This window comes from Bos grunniens, chromosome 6, assembly GCF_055505025.1.
Source record: "Bos grunniens cultivar Pamir isolate PY7600 chromosome 6, Bosgru_T2T1.0, whole genome shotgun sequence".
Lineage (NCBI taxonomy): Eukaryota > Metazoa > Chordata > Mammalia > Artiodactyla > Bovidae > Bos > Bos grunniens.
The window spans coordinates 76,490,297-76,512,602 of NC_141170.1; the positions used below are offsets into that span (position 1 = coordinate 76,490,297).

The 22,306-nt window shown below is 40.5% G+C and overlaps 1 protein-coding gene across 10 annotated transcripts in view; it reads left to right on the forward strand.

Moving 5' to 3' along the window:
• Positions 1-22,306, forward strand: part of ADGRA3 (adhesion G protein-coupled receptor A3) — a 135,060-nt gene that overhangs the window by 109,739 nt on the left and 3,015 nt on the right. For all 10 annotated transcript variants that reach the window (XM_086406285.1, XM_086406284.1, XM_086406287.1 and 7 more), the window contains 3 exons: positions 8,597-8,721; positions 9,778-9,901; positions 19,536-19,681. In XM_086406285.1, the coding sequence (XP_086262411.1) occupies positions 8,597-8,721; positions 9,778-9,901; positions 19,536-19,681 (395 nt within the window). The remainder of the gene's footprint in view (positions 1-8,596; positions 8,722-9,777; positions 9,902-19,535; positions 19,682-22,306) is intronic.

Below are 22,306 nucleotides of genomic sequence, written 5' to 3' on the forward strand. Positions count from 1 at the left end.
ATTATTGCCTGGAGAATCCCATGGACAGAGGAGCCTGGTGGGCTATAGTCCCTGGAGTCACAAAGAGTTGGACATGACTGAAGCGACTTAGCATACACACAGGCCATAGTATGAAGATATCAGAATTTGTGCATTGATGGATTTTTGAGTTGTTGTGAGGTTCTGGATATCAAGAAAAAGCTGTTGTAAATATTTGTGGACAGTGACTTCAGCCATGAAATTAAAAGACACTTGCTTTTTGGACGGAAAGCTATGACAAGCCTGGACAGCGAATTAAAAAGCAGAGACATCTCTTTGCTGACAAAGGTCTGTCTAGTCAAAGCTATGGTTTTTCCAGTAGTCATGTATGGATGTGACAGTTGGACCATTATGGTCCTGAGTCCTGAAAAATTGATAATACTTTTGAACTGTGGTGCTGGAGAGGTCTCTTGAGAGTCCCTTGGATAGCAAGAAGATCAAACCAGTGAATCCTAAAGGAAATCAACACTGAACATTCATTGGAAGGACTGAACCTGAAGCTCTAATACTTTGGACACCTGATGTGAAGAGCCAACTCATTGGAAAAGACCCTGATGCTGGGAAAGATTGAGAGCAGGAGGAGAAGGAGGTGACAGAGGATGAGATGGTTGGATGACGTCATTGATTCAATGGACATGAGTTTGAGCAAACTCTGGGAGATAGTGAAGGACAGGGAAGCTTGGCATGCTGCAGTCCATGGGGTCGAAAAGAGTCAGACACGACTGAGTAACTGAACAACAACAACAAAATAATTTAGGAACATGTTTTTTGATGGACATGTGCATACAGGAGTGGAATTGCTAAGTTGTAGGCATCTGTATGCTGTGAGAAGTAATGCCATGCAATTGATCAAACTGGTTTTATTGGTGTAGTCTCACCAGTAATGAGTGTTAATTGCTCTATATCCTTCCCAGTGCTTGGTATTCTTAATCTTTAGTTTTGGTCTTCTGGTGGCTGTGCTGTGATAGATCATTGTGGTTTTAATTTTTTAAGTTTTTTCAGTTTTTAAAATTTTTTTTAATTTAAATAAGATAAAAATTAAAATTTTTGTTTTTTGGTAACTGATAATATTGAGTACCTCTTCATTTTCATATTACAGTTTGAGTAGCCCTTTTGTGAAGTTATTCCTCAAATCTTACATATTTTTAATTTGATTGTCTGTTGCTTTCTTACTGGCTTATAGGAATTCTTCATGAACTCTGAATAGGATCTCTTTGTTAGATTTATGTGTTGCAAAAATCTTCTCCCAGTTCATGACTTGTTTTAATCAGTTCAGGCTGCTACAACAGAATATCACAGACTAGGTCATTTACAAACAGAAGAAAAAAAAATTTTTTTTTCATAGAATAAAAAAAAAAACAGCCTCTGGCAAGGGCTGCAAAAGAAATTTATAATTGTTGGTAAACTGGATGCTATAAGGCATGAGACTCTTGGAACAAGTCCAGAGGGAACAGTTCATAACCTTGAAAACAAGATATGATCCTGGGGTCGGAAAACTGACCCCAGACTGTTTCTCAACTGTCGTCTCAGAGTCACATGTTTTGTGTATCTGATGAAAAAATCTATAGATAAAAATATTAGTCTTAGTTACTGATTTGTTATTGATTACTGTTTCGTAATTACTCAGTGGTTGATGATCATTTTGTTCTTTGGCCCTGAAGGCCACATGAGTTATAGTTTAACTCCCCGCTTATTCTTTCATTCACAGCTGAAAGTATAATAAAGCTGCCTTGGATTCAGTTTCGGGACCTTCACCTTGGAGCCACGTTGGTCCCCTGATCCTCGTTTTTCTCTAAATTCTTGTGTCTCGTTTCTTATTCTCTGACTGTATTGTGCTTTCAAAAACCCTGCTTGTCAAGCTGGTCTTGATAGTTTTGGAGGCTTAAGTCCATGATCAAGAAGCTAGCAGATTATTTGTCTAGTGAAGGCCTGCTTCCTGCTTCATAAATGCTGTCCTTTCTCTGTATCCTCTTGTGGTGGAGGGGGCATGGGAACTCTCAGGTGTCTCTTTTATAAAGGGACACTAATCCTGTTTATAAGGGCTCCACGCTCATGACCTAATCACCTCTCAGAGGCACCGCCTCAAGATAATATCACATTGGAGGTTAGGATTCAACATGTGAATTTTAGCTGGGTGACACAAACATTTAGTCTATGGGCATGCCTTTTTCCCTTTTTTCTTAATGTTGTCGTTTTATAAGCAGAGTTTCTAATTTTTCTAAATTTTTTTAGTAGTTAATGGGTTTTATGTCCTATTTAAGAAGTCTTTGCTTACCCCCAAATTATGAAGTTATTTTCCTTTATTTGCCTTAAGAAGCTTTAAATGTGTTTTATCTATTTAGGTCTGTGATTCAACCGGAACTGACTTTTGTGTATGGTGTGTGTTCAGTTCAGTTCAGTTCAGTTGCTCAGTTATGTCCGACTCTTTGCGACCCCATGAATCGCAGCACGCCAGGCCTCCCTGTCCATCACCAACTCCCGGAATTCACTCAGACTCACATCCATCGAGTCAGTGATGTCATCCAACCATCTCATCCTCTGTCATCCCCTTCTCTTCCTGCCCCCAATCCCTCCCAGCATCAGAGTCTTTTCCAATGAGTCAACTCTTCGCATGAGGTGGCCAAAGTACTGGAGTTTCAGCTTTAGCGTCATTCCTTCCAAAGAATACCCAGGGCTGATCTCCTTCAGAATGGACTGGTTGGATCTCCTTGCAGTCCAAGGGACTCTCAAGAGTCTTCTCCAACACCACAGTTCAAAAGCATCAGTTCTTCGGTGCTCAGCCTTCTTCACAGTCCAACTCTCACATCCATACATGACCATAGGAAAAACCATAGCCTTGACTAGATGGACCTTTGTTGGCAAAGTAATGTCTCTGCTTTTGAATATGCTATCTAGGTTGGTCATAACTTTCCTTCCAAGGAGTAAGCATCTTTTAATTTCATGGCTGCAGTCACCATCTGCAGTGATTTTGGAGCCCCCCAAAATAAGATCTGACACTGTTTCCATTGTTTCCCCATCTATTTCCCATGAAGTGATGGGACCAGATGCCATGATCTTCGTTTTCTTTTTTTTTTTTGTAAATCAGCTATATTTTTTTTTTCTTTAATAGAAAATTATTTAGTTAGTATACATGTGTTCCCCATCCTGAACCCTCCTCCCTCCTCCCTCCCCACACCATCCCTCTGGGTCGTCCCAGTGCACCAGCCCCAAGCATCCAGCATCGTGCATTGAACCTGGACTGATCTTCGTTTTCTGAATGTTGAGCTTTAAGCCCACTTTTTCAGTCTCCACTTTCACTTTCATCAAGAGGCTTTTTAGTTCCTCTTCACTTTCTGCCATAAGGGTGGTGGTGTATGTTAGGAGGATTAAAATCTTGAAATGATTCCTTGTTTCTTAGGGGAAAAATTAAAAGAAACAGACATAGTCTCAATTTTTTTAAAGACATTTTTAATTTTAAATCTCTTCTAAAATTTTATTTTATTGCCAAACTCTTTTTAAAATACTTATACTCTGACAGAGGCAAACTGAGATGTTTTTCTTTGGTCTTCCTTCCATTGTTTAGATCTTGATGAGTTTAAACCATAATTAATTTATAATTATTATTGATGTGATGCCAGTAAATTATTTAAAACTGCTAGTGCACCCCACTCCAGTACTCTTGCCTGGAAAATCCCATGGACGGAAGAGCCTGGTAGGCTGCAGTCCATGGGGTCGCTAAGAGTCGAACACGACTGAGCGACTTCACTTTCACTTTTCACTTTCAGGCATTGGAGAAGGAAATGGCAACCTACTCCAGTGTTCTTGCCTGGAGAATCCCAGGGACAAGGGAGCCTGGTGGGCTGCCATCTACGGGGTCACACAGTCGGATACGACTGAAGCGACTTAGCAGCAGCAGCAGTGATCTTATATTTAGTAATTCTCAGGCTAAAACTATTGTATCAATCTCTATCAGGTTAATAAAAATTTCAAAAGCTCTTCTTCCGTTTATTTGGTTCCTTAATAATAAGTACTTTTGTAGTTTTTAACACACTTTTACATGTTTTAATATTCTCTGAATTGGTGTAGTTTATTTTGGTGAACTTCACTTTCCATTTTCTGGCCTGTTTTCTTAAACTTAGTAGTAGTAGTAATAACACTTCATTTGTGTCCGACTCTGCAACCGCATGGACTGTAGCCCACCAGGCTCCTCTGTCCATGGGAATCTCCAGGCAAGAATACTGGAGTGGGTTGCCATTCCCTCCTCCAGGGGATCTTCCTGACCCAGGGATTGAACACACGTCTCTTATGTCTCCTGCTTTGGCAAGTGGGTCCTTTACCACTAGCGCCATCTGGGAAGCCCTTAAACTTTGCACCATATGTAAGAGTGACTAAGATCACCATTTAGTGATGGACTGTGGTTGAATAAGCACCAGAGGCAGACTTTTCCTATGTTATGTATCACGGTATTGCAAATGTGAATGACACTTTGTACTTTTCTTCCATGGGTGTCTCCTAGTGGCCATTTGGACAATGTATTTGGTAATTTTTTTGTAATGGAAGTGATTTGATTTATAAAAAGAATAAAAGCAAGAATCATGGGTTTCTGTGAGATTAAAGAGATTGAAGTCTTTTGATATGTGTCTTTCTGAACCGGTAGATTTTTTTTTCAGTAGAGGTATAATTGACATACAACATTTTATTAGCTTCAGGTATACAATGTAATGATTCAGTATTTGTGTATATTATAAAATGATCACCACAATAAGTCTAGTTAACATCCATCAGTATACAGTTACAATTTTTTTCTCATATGGTATAAACTAGCTTTACTCTTTGAGCAGCTTTCAAACTTCTGTATTATTATTAACTGTAGTCCCTTGCTGCACATTGCATCGCCAGGGCTTCATTTGTTCTATATTTGGAAATCTGTGCCTGTGGACTCCTTTCACCTGTGTTTTTGTTACAGTATCACAAAGCCTCTATTTGTTGATGGATATAATTGAAAATAGTTTTAACTTAAGATTTCTACTTTACCTCTTTTGTTTTAGTCTTTAACTTCTCTTCTTTCCTATCCTGATCTTCTCAGTTGTCTTATACGGCCTTAAATTCTCTTACATTTTGTCATCAAGATACAAGATCAAGTTTTTATTAACTTGATTTGTCTCCTTTACACCAGTAATGGAGTCTGCAAACCCTGGCAAATATTTGATCCACAGGCCTGTTCCAGTCAGCTCTCATTTGTTTGTTTGATGTTCTAAATGCTGGAAAGCTAGAAATGGTTTCCAAGTTTTAAAGATTATATTTTAAGTGGTTAATAAGTACCTGCATAATAACCTCAATTTTGCCTTTGGTCTGCAAAGCTTGAGCTCTTAACTCTCTGGCTCTTCACACCTTGCCAGGGGTTCTCTTTCATTTAGAAAGGTCTATTTATTGTGACAACAAAAATGCCCCTGTGCGACAGTCAGTAGTACTTGCTCCTTCCTCCAGGACTACTTTGGAGTTTTAACATTCTGGGTCCTCTGTGTCAACATCCAGCTTCCTACTCATGCTATGTCACATTCATTGGCTTTTGAAAAAACTGAATTCTTTTAACCATAAATATTGTATAAAATGTAAGTGAAAGAGGAGAGTGAAAAAGTTGGCTTAAAGCTCAACATTCAGAAAATGAAGATCATGGCATCTGGTCCCATCACTTCATGGGAAATAGATGGGGAAACAGTGGAAACAGTGTCAGACTTTATTTTTTTCAGCTCCCAAATCACTGCAGATGGTGATTGCAGCCATGAAATAAAAAGATGCTTACTCCTTGGAAAAAGTTATGACCAACCTAGATAGCATATTCAAAAGCAGAGACATTACTTTGCCAACAAAGGTCCATCTAGTCAAGGCTATGGTTTTTCCTATGGTCATGTATGGATGTGAGAGTTGGACTGTGAAGAAGGCTGAGCGCCGAAGAATTGATGCTTTTGAACTGTGGCGTTGGAGAAGACTCTTGAGAGTCCCTTGGACTGCAAGGAGATCCAACCAGTCCATTCTGAAGGAGATCAGTCCTGGGTATTCTTTGGAAGGACTGATGTTGGGGCTGAAACTCCAGTACTTTGGCCACCTGATGAGAAGAGCTGACTCATTTGAAAAGACCCTGATGCTGGAAAAGATTGAGGGCAGGAGGAGAAGGGGACGACAGAGAATGAGATGGTTGGATGGCATCACCGACTCGATGGACATGGGTTTGGGTGGACTCCGGGAGTTGGTGATGGACAGGGAGGCCTGTTGTGCTGCGGTTCATGGGGTTGCAAAGAGTCGGACATGACTGAGTGACTGAACTGAACTGAACTGGCAGTTTGTCTGATGTTTTGTTGGATAATATCCAGCCACCTGTGTTTTGTTATTCTCTGCAAAGGCCTGTGGAAGGCAAGCATACACAGGTTCTGCCCCTTCCCCAGACCCTGCCAGATGAGATGACTGTGGTGTCTCCATTTTACTGTGGGGTAACTGCCCCAGATCATACAGCTAGTGGTGGCAAAGTGTTCTTGGAACATTTCCTGAAGGATTGAAAAACAGGCAGTGCACAGAAAGAGTGAAGAGACCACATCCTAGACGCTGAAAGTTTGTCCTCATTTATTCTCCACGGGAATAGAAGCTTTTCATAGAAACGAGGGAGAATCTGTCCACTCCAGCTAGCGTCTAACTGGCTCTTGTTGCCCCAGTCGTCTTTGAATTTCTCTTCTAACATTCTGGATTTTTAGCAGAATGCAAGTATTGATATGTTGAAACTGTGTACCATAGACCATGGGCATCTTACAAGGACAGGTTGTTCAGAATGGTGGCTGTAGGTTTCTGTCTTGTATTTTCCCTTTCGGGTCTTAGTTTATAGACTGTCAGCCCCCAAGAGATCCTGTGTTTCCCTGAATACCTGGTACTTGGCATAGTGCCTGGCCATGGTGGTCACCCAGCTGGCATTTATCAAATACGTAGATGAAGTACAGGCTTGTGACTCCTGACCGTGGGCTGGAGTGGAATTTCCCCTGCTGTGCCTCCAGTTTCTCATTAACTCTGACTTTTGTCAGGCTCTGTGGCCTCTGTTAGTCATTTGTTAATGATGAAGGATTTGCGAAGGTGTTCGGATAGATCTTTCTGGCTGTGTAATTATACACAATTGAGCACTGATTCTCCCCAGGAAAGTGTGCTGTTTCCCTCCCTCCTCCTCCTCTGTTGAGCTGTCAGTTTCCTCGTGTGTCTCACCCATTCCTTCCTGTCTTCACATCTTGGTTTTTCTAGTTTTAAGAATTATCTTAATAACTTCCTGACTAGAGATGCATCCCACTGTGAACTCCTTTCCACGTCCAGCTGTCATTTTCTAGCTTTCAGAATTTGTGTAGAAAGAGAATTTGGTGAAAGGACCTGGTGAATCTGTGGCTTTGTCTCCTGACACCCTGGTTGTCTGGCTTGGGGTCCGGGGCCCCGGGAGAGACATCTTCCAAGCCTGCCCCAGTCCTTTGTCAGGAAGGAAGCCTTCAGGTGAATGGTGTTTTCGTTTTAGGACGTCACTGTCTGCTTTGTTTTAGGGAGCAGAGCCTTGGCAGCCACAAACTCTTTCAGATCTGATCTTCCCAGCCCTTAACCTCTTTGTGCCTCAGTTTTTTAAGCTATAAAACGGGACTAACAATATACCTAGCTTATAGGGTTATTCTGTGTAGGGTGCTGGCACGGTGCCTGGTTTAGGATAAATGCTCTGTGAGTGATCTGCTATTCTTATTTGTTATTACTGGTATTTGATCTCTAAGCGCTCAGTCACAGGGCTGCCCTTATGTTGATCAAACATGGTTGTGATCTCATTGTGTGTCTGAGGACCCTGTGACTTCTCAGCTGTTCAAGAGCAAGAATCATGGGTTAGCATTGCATCCCTGTCCTTCGCACAGTGTCTGGTCCATTCATATTTGTTGAACTTGACTGCGGGAGGTTAGGCTTTATTGACTAAGAGATACTGCTGCTGTCTTGTACCTTATTAGCTGGTGAATATGCAGAGTGACACGTTGGGTGAAAGTGAAGTGCTAGTCGCTCAGTCACTTCTGACTCTTTGCAACCCCATGGACTGTAGCCCACCAGGCTTCTCTGTTCATGGGATTCTCCAGGCAAGAATACTGGAGTGGGTTGCCATTCCCTTCTCTCGGGGATCTTCCTGACCAAGAAATCGAACCTGGGTCTCCTGCATTCTTTACCGTCTGAACCATCACGGAAACCGAGGGCATTAAAAAGGCTGAAGTCTGTGGTTGACCTTCTAAATCACTGCTTTCCCTCAACACTACCATCAAAGGAGAGTCAGTGTTCACGTTTATAAAGCAGATAGTCTGTTGTAAGAAGAGTGTGTGTGTATGTGTGCATGTATGTGTCTATACATACTACATGAGTAGTTAACACAGTACAAGTTAGGAGGGCATAGTAATGTGTGAGGAAAATGGCATGAAACATAGCCCTTGGATACAATGAAGAGATCCAAGGGCCAGAGTTCTCTTTATCGGTATATTTTAGCCCCTGAGAAAATCCCAACAACTTTGTGCAGAGCAGCATTCCTAGAATAATGCTTTCATTTTCCCTTCAGGATCTGACGGGATCCGAATTCTACACCCAGGCAGCCCATCTCCTGCACCCTGTGGTCTACACGACTGCTGTCATTCTTCTCTTGTGCCTCTTAGCGGTCATCGTCAGTTACATATACCATCACAGGTAAGAAATGAAACCGACTGCAGAGGCCTGTGGACGTTATTTCACATTTAATTAGGATAAAATGTTATCCTAATTTTATACCTAATTTAATACCATGCTGTCCTTCCAAAGTAAGGGCAGTTACTTTAGAGTACCTCCAGGCCTTCTTCATGCAAGTCAAGACATAAATAATAAGTGCATGTGGTGATAAACTCATCTTCTGCAGCGTCCAGTCATCCTGCTGGGTTTGTACCTGGCAAAGAACATGGGAAGTGTGTGTTGGGGAGTGGGGCATGAGGGTGAGGTCAAAGTGGAGCCTGGTTACCTGCAGAGGTATCTCCCTGAACCAGACTGTGGTATTATTTCTATTTCATAAATTTTTGCCTGTTGTGATAGTCTCTTTTACACATGGCATTTAAGAAAGCTTGTGGCATTTAAGTGTGGGATATGGTTTTTGTTAATTAGAGGCAAAGGTACAGAAATTTTTATTTTATGGTAAGATATAATGAACTGAAAGGATTTGCTAAGCAGAAATACATTTTCAAGAGGTTTTGCTAGAATGTATTTTCCTCTTTAAGCTGGACATATATGACATTTCTTGACATTTAGTTAAGAAACAAGGAGATTTTGATATAAGAAAGAAAGACTTGAGCATTTCATTATGAAAGGCCACGAGGAAATGCATTGGTTGTTTAGACCGTGTTATCCTAGTAGGTCAGGAAAAATAGAGATTGGCACCTTGTAGAAATTTCTGGGAAGCAAACAAGTAATCCATCTGTCATAAGACATCATAACTAACAAAAGCGGACGATTTCTTATTATGGAGAATTTGTGTAGCCTTTAGTGGATTGTAGTAGTTCCATTTGACTTGTCTTTTTTAGTGTATAAAGTTAAATGTTAAGAAACTGTATTGTGTTGAGGGATTTCTCAAAACCTGTATGTGTGTGTGATAGTATGTTTTAATAAAATGTTTGCACATTTACATTTGGCCTTGTATGAATTAGGTATGTTAACTTGGAGATGTCCAGCTTCAAGTATATAACCCGAGTATTAATTTTTTCCCTTTTCTTTTAACAGTTTGATTAGAATCAGTCTCAAAGGCTGGCACATGCTTGTGAATTTGTGCTTTCATATTTTTCTGACCTGTGTGGTCTTTGTGGGAGGAATAAGTCAAACTAGAAATGCCAGCGTCTGCCAAGCTGTAAGTCAAAGTGAAAAAGTAAAATAAAAAAAATATACTGGTATTAAAAAGTAATTTCATATGTTTCATTGACTGTAAAAGGAAAATTGTTTCTTTAAAGCTTTTTTTCCTTAGCTAATTAAAGTTAACCTGAATGTTACTTAAATAATTCAGCAGTATACTTCAAGTTCTGAATTATAATTTCACAACGGATATATGACTTATGGAGCTTGTCTTTTTATCTTTGGGAATTTTGTGCTGCTTGTTATGTCTGTTATAATGACAAACGTTGAGTTTTAAAAATTTATAAAATTCTGATATACCTGAAGAAGTAACATTTTCTGACAGGATTTTAAAAATCTTATCTATTTATGGAAACAGGAATTATAAAGATTTTAACTATAAGATATAAAAACAAGAAACTTCCTAGGTATGGTAAATATGAAGAATTTAAAAATCTTCAACTCTTAATTTCAAGTAAATGATTACATATATAGCATTAGTAAACAGTGTTCTAATAGTATAAGTATAAAAAACAAAACTTTTTAACATATGAGTAGGAAATACATAAAATTGTATTTATTTGCATATTATTTTCTATGTGCATCATAGCAAACAGTGTCACATAGAAATTCACAGTTCAGATTACGTGGATTTGGATGTCAGTTCTGCTTTTTCCAGTGTTTTTATGGGCAATTTGTTCAACTTTTTTTTAATTGCAGATAATGAGATCTACCCTCTTAACCAATTTCTAAGTGTGTTGTATGGTGATTTAACTCTAAGGACATACAGCAGATCTTTAGAACTTTTTCATCTTGCGTGGCTGAAACTAGACCTCCGAAACGGCCACCTCCTGTATCCCTTCCCCTCACCTCCTGGCCCCACCATTCTACTTTCTGTCTCTGTGAGCTTGACTTCATAAATACCTTATATCAGTGGAATCATGCAGTACTTTTCCTTCCATGATTAACTTATTTCATTTAACATAATATCCTCAAGGTTCATTCATGTTGTAGTATGTCACAGGATTTCTTGCTTTTTAAGACTGAATACGTATGTCATTGTATGCATACACCACATTTTCTTTATCCATTCATCTATCAGTAGACATTTAGATTGTTTCCAGCTCTTGAATGTTGTAACACTGCAGTGAACATAGGACTACAATTATCTTTGATCCTGATATCAATATTTAACATTTCTGTGTCTCAATTTTCTCACCTGTAAGTTAGGAATAATAATTGAGTTGTTGTCAAATGATGAGACTATTTGCATTAGAAAAGCTAAAGTAATTTACAGATAAATTATTAGAAAAATAGGAAAACTTGTTTCCTATGTATGTAGTTTTTTTATGTAGTTTAATATACAAAGTGTGCTGCTAGTATGCAGAAATGTAACCAAGAGAAAACATAATTAATGAGAAGGTAACATTTATGTAGTATCAAAAAATATCCAGTACTTAGAAATAATAAAAATATTCAAGATTTGCAGGTAAAATTTTAGTGTATATTAAAGAAGACCTAAATAAATGGAGAAATACACTAGGTCCAAGGATAGGAAAAGTTAAAGTCAGAGAGGTAGCAGTTCCTCCTAAATTAATCTGTAGATAAGAGAATTTTTCATGAAACTCAATAAAATGGTCCTTAAATTTATATGAAAGTAAAGAAGGATCAGTGATAGTTAGGATACTTCTGAAAAATAGTAGAGTAGGAATTCTTCTTGGAGAAGGTGATGGCACCCCACTCCAGTACTCTTGCCTGGAAAACCCCATGGACGGAGGAGCCTAGTAGGCTGCAGTCCATGGGGTTGCGAAGAGTCAGACTCGACTGAACGACTTCACTTGCACTTTTCACTTACATGCATTGGAGAAGGAAATGGCAACCCACTCCAGTGTTCTTGCCTGGAGAATCCCAGGGATGGGGGAGCCTGGTGGGCTGCCGTCTATGGGGTCGCACAGTCGGACACGACTGAAGCAACTTAGCAGCAGCAGCAGAAAGTCTTCTAATCACCCAAACTGTTGAGGCTGTTGGAATTAAAACTGTGCATCAGAGTAGGGATAGATAAATGGACCAGCACAGTAGAATAGCAGCCTTGGAAGCAGACCCACGCAGAGATTTGGTATGAGACAGATGTTACGTGTCTCATCAGCTGGGGAAAGACAGACCATTGTCCAGTTAAGGGAGCTGAGGAAAATCTATGTGGAAAAAAAGATTAAAGTGGATCTGTACTTCATGCCATGTTAAAAAAGTCAGCTTTGGGTAGATTAAATATTACAAGTCTAAACGAAAGTGTTAAAATTTATATTAGAAAATATCATAATCCTTGGGATAAGGAGGGATTTCTTAAATATGACTAGAAAAGAAAGAATGTACTTTTGACTAAAAATATCTTTTTCTTTAAAAAATGAAGATTCGTAAGGAAAGTGAAAAGACAAGTTCCACATTAGAAGACACTATTTTCAGTACATATGGGCTTCCCTGGTGGCTCAGATGGTAAAGACTCTGCCTGCAGTGCGGGAGACCTGGGTTCAATCCCTGGGTTGGGAAGATCCCCTAGAGAAGGGAAAGGCTACCCACTCCAGTATTCTGGGCTGGAGAATTCCTTGGACTGTATAGTCCATGGGGTCACAAAGAGTCAGACACGGCTGCGCGACTAAGCATATCACAGCATGAATTCTCAATACATAATTACTGACAGAGCATTAGAATTAAAAAATGTATGTATTAAAAACTAATCAGTGAGAATGCCACAAACAGCCCAGTTGGAGAAGTGGTGAGAGTGACAGGCATTTCATAAGAGAAGAGACACAGGACCAGCGTACACGGCATTGGTGGTGACGGAGGTGCAAATTCAGATCGCTACCATATTATGCCTTTTCTGTCAGCAAAAATTAAGCCTGGCAGTGCCAAGTATTGAAGAACACGTGGATCCACATATTTTATACATACTGGGTAGGAATGTAAGTGGATGACTCCAGGAGCTCTACCTTATACAGGTAAACTTTTACACAGTCCCACTACAGGGCTTAGAGTGAGTGCCTGTGAATATTCATAGCAGCGGTCTACACCGTAGCGGAAACCTGGAAGCAACCCAAGTGCCCATCACTGAGAGAGTGAATGAATAAATGGTGATATTATGCAAGAGTCAAAGTTAATGAATTACAACAAGGCGTAGCTGTGTGAGTCAGTCTCAGGAATATAAGTGAAAAAATTAAGTCCCATAAATTACATTCATCCTGATATTCTTCTTTATAAAGACAAACATAACTAAAATGAAACAGCGTACTTTTAATGAAAACACATAGGTGCAGTAAAATCTTAAGAAAGAAAGCAAAGGGATGATAAGCACAGGATAAACGGTGATGATACCTTGGGTGAAGGGGTTCTTAGGTGCTGATACAGGCTTTTGTCAAGATCCTGCCTTTTGTCTTATTGATAGGTTCGTGGACACATAAATAACTATTTAAGAAACTAAATAAAGGCAGGCCATGCTTGTGTGCTCAGCTCAGTCATTAGAATGTGTCATTAACCTAAGGCTGATGATGAATCCAATATTTTCTTCATGTAAAACAGTTTCAAATATGTATGTGTGTGTGTATATAGGAATTGTTGAGAGAATTAAATGACTCCAGAGTACCAGGTATACAGTAAGTGCTCAGTAATGTAAGCTATTATTATGATGGTTATTGGTATAATTATCTCTTAGCTGTGCAGAATATTCCCCTGTATTAGGGCCATTACTATACATCTGAAATCAAACTTGTTTGAAGCCTACAAGAAGTTAGGTAATGGATCCCAAATCAACTTAATACGTGTACAGAAGATAGTGCTTCTCTTTTCTCAGTGTTTTCTCCCTTCTTCACCTGGGTGACTCCCACTTACTTTGTAGGTCTCAGTTTACTGTTTTAGAGATGCAGTCCCTCCACCTCTTCCCCTCATTATCCTTTGCTGCTGATTAACATTCCATAGTGCCTGCAAAACTTTGTAATTGACTGGCATAATTGACTAGCATTTACCTATTTGTTGTCCCTGGACTCGAAGCTCTACAGGGACGGGGATTGTACTGATTCAATTCACCAGTGTTCATCCAAGGATCAGTATAAGACCTGACACATAGTAGGTGCTCAGCAGATACTGGGTAAATGAACAAAAATGGCCTCTGTGTGCAAATAGTAGAACTCATTCAACCCTGGAGTTGTTTTGAACATAGACTATTAGAGTACTCAACACACAATGGTGGTAATAGTCTCAATTCTGTCTAAAAATACTCATTGATTTCTGGAAGTAGACACATAAATTTATTTCACTAAGGAAATGAACAGAAAGAGGCCATAGTAGAAATGACTGCCTTTCATCATCCTGAATGGTATTTTATACCATTTCTAGAATGAAAAGGATAGGAAAGTACACTGAGTTTTCAGGGCCTCAAGAATGAATGTCTATTAGGTAAAGAATTACCTGAAAAAGTGTGAGGTGGGCAGGCTTCTAGATGTTTTCATATGTTGTTTTCTTCTGTTTTTTTTTTTTTTACAGTGTTCTTCCTCTGTGAAAGACATAGATAGCATCATTCTTATTATTTCTGACTCAGACATGACTTGCTTCACTTTATCTTTCTAATACTTATTCAGTTAGTAGCCAGCTGTGTCTGCCAGAACGGTCTGTGTGGCTTGTCTCTTAACCTCAGTTCCGTTCAGTTGCTCAGTCATCTCCGACTCTTTGCCACCCATGGACTGCAGCATTCCCGGCTTCCCTGTCCATCATCAACTCCCAGAGCTTGCTCAAACTCATGTTTGTCATGAACAAACCTAGTGGTGGTGGTTTGTTTATTCAGTTGTGTCTGGCTCTTGTGACCCCATGGACTGTACCTGCTAGTCTCCTCTGTCCATGGGACTTCCCAGGCAAGAAATGCTGGAATGGGTTGCCATTTCCTTCTCCAGGGGATCTTCCCAACCCAGAAATCAAACCTGGGTCTCCTGCATTTCAGGCAGATTCTTTACCTACTTAGACACCTGGACAGCCCCTTAACCTAGTAGGGGCTTCATGTTTCTTCTGCAAAATAATGGGGTGGGCTCGTCTTCCGTCTCTAAAACTGAACCCTGAAGTGTGCATCTTCTACATGCATTTCTTAGGTGCACATGATCGGTGGTGTCTTTGGCATATCTCCCTTTTAGAGCTCATGTATTTTATGAATGGTGTGAACAGGTTCTAATGCAGTTTCTTCCCTGAAGTAATTGGCCGAGGTTATTAAAGGCCCCACCAGCCAGGGACTTCGCACTCTGGTTCTTATGTCATCCTTTCTGGGTGGTGCCATGGGTGCATGCTGTAGCCTTGAACTTTCTTTTGCAAAAGGAGCCAAAGGGAAACTGAGAAGTTGAGTGATAGAGTAGAAGAGGCTGTTGACTCAACAGGGTTTGGAGGAGATCTGGGTTCTGGGTCAGGATGTGCTGCCAGATAACTGTGTGATCGTTAGTTTTTGGTCCTTGGTTTCCTAGCTATGCAGTGAAAGGATTTGGCTACAAATATTTAGGGTACCATGTTGCTTTACCACTCCATGATTTCATCTGTTAACTATTGTGCCAGCCGACCTTCTCAGGTGTCTTCTGGTCTGTTATCCAGAGGACTGCTGCACGGGCACATAGGATACACAGGGAGATTCAATCCATGGATGTTAAGAGCTTTCTACTTGCCAGCTACTGCAAGTATGTTATGTTAACTTTCACATTAACCCTAGGAGGTAGTTCTTACTCATATTTATTAGTACGGAAATTGAGTCTTAGAGAATTGAAATAACTTGCCCCAAGTCTAGGGCCTTTGGGTGGCAGAGCCCTGATTCAAATGACAGTCTCTTTGAGTATTCCTTGCCAATCCCCACCCTTAACACTGCCTTCTTATTATTGAGGACCAGGATGATGTAATAGAAGAGTCTCAGGCTTTGGGTTTGAGTTGCTGCCCCACCACTCTCCATGTGGCCTCTAGAGGATGATTTAACTTCTTTCAGCCTCCATCTCCTTGTCTGTAGCACTAAGCAAATTGTGACACTAAGAGGATAAAATAGAAGCACATAAAAAATTGTCTAATACATTTTGGCATACATAGCAGGCATTCTAGAGAAGGCAGTGGCACCCCACTCCAATACTCTTGCCTGGAAAATCCCATGGACGGAGGAGCCTGGTGGGCTGTAGTCCATGAGGTCGCTAAGAGTTGGACACAACTGAGCGACTGCCCTTTCACTTTTCACTTTCATGCATTGGAGAAGGAAATGGCAACCCACTCCAGTGTTCTTGCCTGGAGAATCCCAGGGACGGGGGAGCCTGGTAGGAGGCCGTCTATGGGGTTATGAGGTTGCACAGAGTCGGACACGACTGAAGTGACTTAGAAGTAGCAGCAGCAGCAGCAAGCATTCAGTAGTGGATGCTCTTAATTTTTATATGTATTCATATCAGACTATGAGTATTAAAGATGATTTTTTTGCACACTTGCTGTGTACGCTGCATTATTATAGGTTTTGTTGGTGGTTAAAAACCCAACTGTTAAAATGTCTCATCTCTGGTATGTGAATGTTTATGGTTAGGTAACATATAGTTACCTAGTAACATATGGTTAGGTAACAACTCTTCAAGATAATTTTTTGTATCTATTTTGCACCTTTGAAAATTGATATCTTGAGGTAAGGTGACTTTCTTAAGTTCTAATCTGTTGCATTTAATGAATCATTTACATGCCCTATAAATTAGATTATTTCCAAACTATTTACAAATTTCCCACATGTATCTGATTTATTTGGGAGAAATTGTGACAGAGAGGTTGTATTTCAAGTATAGCCCAAGTGTCCGATGGAGAATAAAATAGGAAGCACATATGTGTGCTCAGTAGTGTCTGACTCTTTGTGACCCCATGGACTGTAGCCCACCAGGCTCCCCTGTCCATGGGACTTTCCAGTCAAGAATGCTGGAGCGGGTTGCCATTCCCTTCTCCAGGAGATCTTCCCAACCTAGGGATCAAACATGCGTCTCTTGCGTCTCCTGCATTGGCAGGTGAATTCTTTACTGCTGAGCCACCTGGGAATCCCAAATAGGAAGCAACTTTTTCCAAAAGATAGGAATACCATTGCTGCTAGACTAGACCTCAGTGCCTCCTTTATTCTGTCTTATGGAACGTTTGGTGAGTTGCTTATGTGACTATTACCAGGTACCATTAGACCCCTAAAATTCCACTATTGGTAATAATTGTTTAACTGGAAGGCTCTAGTATCTTTTAAGTATGAACACTTCTCTGCAAATTTTGAAATGCCATAGGAAACACTTCAAAATCTAAAGGTTGAGTTTTACCTATTAGATCTAAAACAAGAAAATTCTCCATCTTGCACCTCCTGTGTTGAAAATATTTTTAACTTCTGTTTTGAAGCTTATTTGAAGCCTTGTCTCATTCTTTTGACCTCTACATCGGAGAACACTGTAGAAACAGAGGAAACCATTTTGAGTCAATATCATTGATTGGTTTTGAATGTTTTGGTTTTTATGCACCAAATCCAATTATACTATTTTTATTTACAACATTTGATGTGACTCCAGATAGCTCAGAGGGTTATTTTATGCTTTTTGTTCCACTTGCATCTGTAAGCTTTGCTTTTCTAGTGCAGTGAGTAAAACTAATAGGAACCTTGGAGCAAGTTTTCTGCGTAAGAAGAAGAGATTGTGAGGACTTTCCTGGTGGTCCAGTGGTTAAGAATCCATGTTTCCATTGCAGGGAACATAGGTTCGATCACTGATTGGGGAACTAAGATCCCTTGTGTTGCAAAACACTACCAAAATACAAATAAATAAAAATTAAACAAATTTTTAAAAGATGAAGATACTCTGACCCTCTGGTTCAGCCAGGCTGGATCACCCTCTTAGCCCTTTCAGTCACTGAGAGGACAGTGACTTCCCTGGACAAGTGACCACCCTAGTGTTTGCCCTGCAAAATAATCTGTGTACTTCCATGTCACCAAGTTTAATGAGGTTCATGTCTCATTAACATGAGCCTTAGACAGCAGTCTAGATTGTTCTGTTACTTACCTAGGATTGATGATGTCAATTTGATTTTCTTGAGATTGGAGAGTCATCCTTTTTGAATTAAAAAAAGTTTTCTTTTTCCTTGGAAATTTTCATTGATAGAAGTTCACGTGTAATCATTGTGTAAGAAGAAAGGATCAAAAGATAGATAAGAAAATTGAATTATGTCCTTGCTGCTCCATGCATTTATTTTTCTTAAAATAGATTTTAAACCTCTCTTACCCCATATTTGTCTATCTAGAATTTTATTTCTAACTGCTGTTGCTTCAGACACAGTTCACAAGGTGAACGTGCCCCCCATCATCCCTCTGGGAGAAACTCAGTGTCATCACTTACCTATATTGCAGTTCTCCATCACCTTTCGAGTACTTATTATGTCCCAGATATTGTGCCCTTTCAGTCCCTACAAAAACCCCTAGGGATGCTTATGGATGTATAGTCTTTCTACTATTCACATGAGGAACATTAATTTCAAGAATGTTCACGTTATTTTCTTAAAACCATACTCCTAATAATAATAAAGATATTGCTGTATTTTTAATCACGTATAATGTACCAGGCAAAGTGCTAAATGCTTTATATAGGGTGTCCTATTTAAAGCCTTATGGTACTTTAATATTATCCTCAGTTTACAAATGAGAACAGTGCTTGAGATATTCTGCGAGTTTGCTTAGGTGTCACAAGGGGTAGATTCTGGTTTTAAAACCAGGCAAAATTGTTAATTCCAGAGCTAACTCATTTCAAATAATCACCGATCTGTTATACTGCTCGCTTGCCATCCATTTTGATACATAAAAGCTGTGAATTAGAACTATTCAGGCCTCTGACTCCAAAGTTTATTCTCTGTTGACTGTGACTTTTGCCCTCCAGTTACCCTTGACGTCCCCCTGATAGCTCAGTTGGTAAAGAATCCACCTGCAGTGCAGGAAACCCCAGTTTGATTCCTGGGTCGGGAAGATCCCCTGGAGAAGGGATGGATGGGCTACCCATTCCAGTATTCTTGGGCTTCCCTTGTGGCTCAGCTGGTAAAGAATCAACCTGCAGTGTGGGAGACCTGGGTTCGATCCCTGGGTTGGGAATATCCCCTGGAGAAGGGAAAGGCTACCCCACTCCAGTATTCTGGCCTAGAGAATTCCGTGGACTGTCCATGGGGTTGCAAAGAGTTGGACACGACTGAGTGGCATTCACTTTCACTCTCACTTACCCTTCACCTCTGCATTCCTCTTTAAAATAGACTTTAGGAACTCGACTCTAATTTATAGCATAGCATCTATGAGAAACATGGCTTTGGTTTACTGTTGTCCAGGAGTGAATTCCACGATATGTTTAGTGTCATCTTAGGTATAAGTTGTAGTCTATGGGCCTCCTATATTCAACTATAGATTCAGTCCTCTATTATACGCCTTTTAGAGTGCTTTCTTTGTTCATTAGCGGGCAAAGGAATGGATCGGTAGAATATACCTTCGTACAGTTTCTGAGTCAGAAATTCAAAATAACTTAGCAATCTTTTTGAGGAAGCTTACTGGCAATTATTATATTTTGATTGTAAAGGGGAATTTTTTTTTTTTTTTTTCATTTTAGTTCATGTATTCTTCTTTCTAGGTTGGAATAATTCTTCATTATTCCACTCTTGCTACAGTACTGTGGGTGGGAGTGACAGCTCGGAACATCTACAAACAAGTCACTAAAAAAGCTAAAAGATGCCAGGATCCTGATGAGCTGCCACCTCCACCAAGACCAATGCTCAGGTATCTAATATCTTCGTGTACTATCTTCTGTTAAATGTCCACACATATTAAATTTAATGAAGTATGGTCATAACAAAAAATTGCTGAGTGAACTTTGGAACGTGGAAGAATAGACTTGTAAGCAGCCTTGCAGCTGGGAGTTCTTTGTGAAGTTCTGTATCCTCTCTTGTCTTTCTATCTCATCTAGAAAGTGGGAATGATTCTCTTTCATAGACTTGTTGTGAGGCATAAGTGACTTAATGTGTAAAGCACTTCAGACGGATGGTACTGGCCATGGAATAGACTCTGAAAATATTAGTTTTTATTTCCTTGAGGTCGTTTAGTAGATTTCAGTCTTCTCAAGTATGTATCAGTGTCATTATTCTCCAAGAAAGAAAAAACAGTTTTGGTGTCATGCTATTCCTAATATCATAATTTAAATCAGTTGTCAGTGAATTATTATTCTCAATGGGTAGAAGACCTGTCTTTGAGGTCTTTACAGTCTGTGAGGAGACAGGTGTGAGAAGAACTACTGTAGCTGTGTAAGAGCTGGAGTGGAAGTACATTCTCTGAAAGCGCCAAAGAGGAACTGTAATTCTGAGGGGTCAGGGAGAGTGGGGGGCTATTAAGAATTGCTTGACTACCACATAAAGGGCAGAGGTGGCACTTCAGATACAGGATCATATTGCAAGCTGAACAGATTTGAGAAGTGCGGTTTGACTGTGGCTGGAACCTAGGGTTTATGGTGTAGAGTAGCGTGATTCAGAGTAAAAGCTGAGTTTCAGGTTTTAGAGGGCCAAATTAAATTGTGGGCTATACATTAGAATGCCCGAAAGTAGGAGACATCTACAAATAATTCTGCTGAGGTCATTAGGAGATCCTCATGAGTACTGCATAGGGTCTTTTGCCCATTTCAAAACTGGGAAAGGAGTATTTCAAGGCTGTATATTGTCACCCTGCTTATTTAATTTATACGTAGAGTACATCATGAGAAACGCTGGGCTGGATGAAGCACAAGCTGGAATCAAGATTGCCAGGAGAAATATCAATAACCTCAGGTATACAGATGGCACCACCTTTATGGCAGAAAGTGAAGAAGAACTAAAGAGCCTCTTGATGAAGGTGAAAGAGGAGAGTGAAAAAAACTGGCTTAAAACTCAACATTCAAAAAACTAGGATCAGGGCATCCAGTCCCATCACTTCATGGCAAATAGATGGTGAAACAATGGAAACAGTGACAGATTTTATTTCCTTGGGCTCCAGAATCACTGCAGATGGTGACTTCAGCCATGAAATTAAAGATGCTTGCTTCTTGGAGGAAAAGCTATGACAAACCTAGACAGCATATTAAAAAGCAGAGATTTTGCCGACAAAGGTCTGTGTAGTCAGTGCTGTGGTTTTTCCAGTAGTCATGTACAGATGTGAGAGTTAGACCATAAAGAAGGCTGAGTGCTGAAGAGTTAATGCTTTTGAACTGTGGTGTTGGAGAAGACTTTGGAGAATCCCTTCGACTGCAAGGCGATCCAACCAGTCCATCCTAAAGGAAATCACTTCTGAATATTCTTTGGAAGGACTGATGCTGAAGCTGAAGCTCCCAATACTTTGGCCATGTGATGTGAAGAACGGACTCATTAGAAACAACCCTGAGGCTTGAAAAGATTGAAGGCAAGTGGTGAAGGGGGTGACAGAGGACGAGATGGTTGGATGGCATCAACGACTGGGTGGACATGAGTTTGAGCGAGCTCTGGGAAATGGTGAAGGACAGGGAAGCCTGGCGTGCTGCAGTCCATGGGGTCACCAAGAGTCAGACATGACTGTGTGACTGAACAACAGATGAGGACTGCCACCGGCACAGTGGCATGGAGGTTAGAGAGGACACGTGTTCAGGAACTTGAGGCAGTTTCTCTAGGAGTGATGACTAGCTGCATTTGGGAGCTCTGTATGGGGATTTGAAGGTGGCTGCAGGTTGTCTGCTCCAGTTGGCTAGGGTCCTTCTGCAGATGGTGCATCCATCAACTGAGAAAGTCACAGAGGAAAAGTGGGTGGGGGGACCCAGGGAGGGTAAGCACAGGGGAAGTGGGCTCACCCATACTTTCTCATGGAAATTCTACATTTGGGGAGTCTAGTGCTCAGCAGAGAGGACACACTCTGTGTCCCCTTGACAGGACAGGAGATGTGTTAACATGTGTTCATTGAAGCACTGATAAGGAATGAGCTCTCCCAGGGAAAAGTCAGCTAACAATGATCCCTGGGCCATATCAGTGTTGAGTAGATGGGCCATAGCAGATAAAGGGAAGAACTGAAAGAGAACATTGAAGATTGAGGGGAGAGTGGTTCAGTGAGCGGCAAGGGACAGAAGGAGTGCTTGGCCACAGCCAGATTCTAGGATGCGATTTGACACCCCTGTCACTGGTGTTAAAGGACCTGAGGGTGATGGTGTTTGGCCAATAGACAGGGATCCATCCTCATGCAGCTGTTTGTTTCTGTTGGGTTTCCTCTCTGTTCGGTGATTAAAAACACAAAGGGTTTAGTAAAAGGCAGCCTGAGCGCCAAAGCCTATGTAGTCCTCTGTGGCTGGTAGGTACACCCTTTGCTTTAGACGGTCAGGTTCACCCTGTAGGCTGCCGTCCTTTCCCTGAGTTCTGG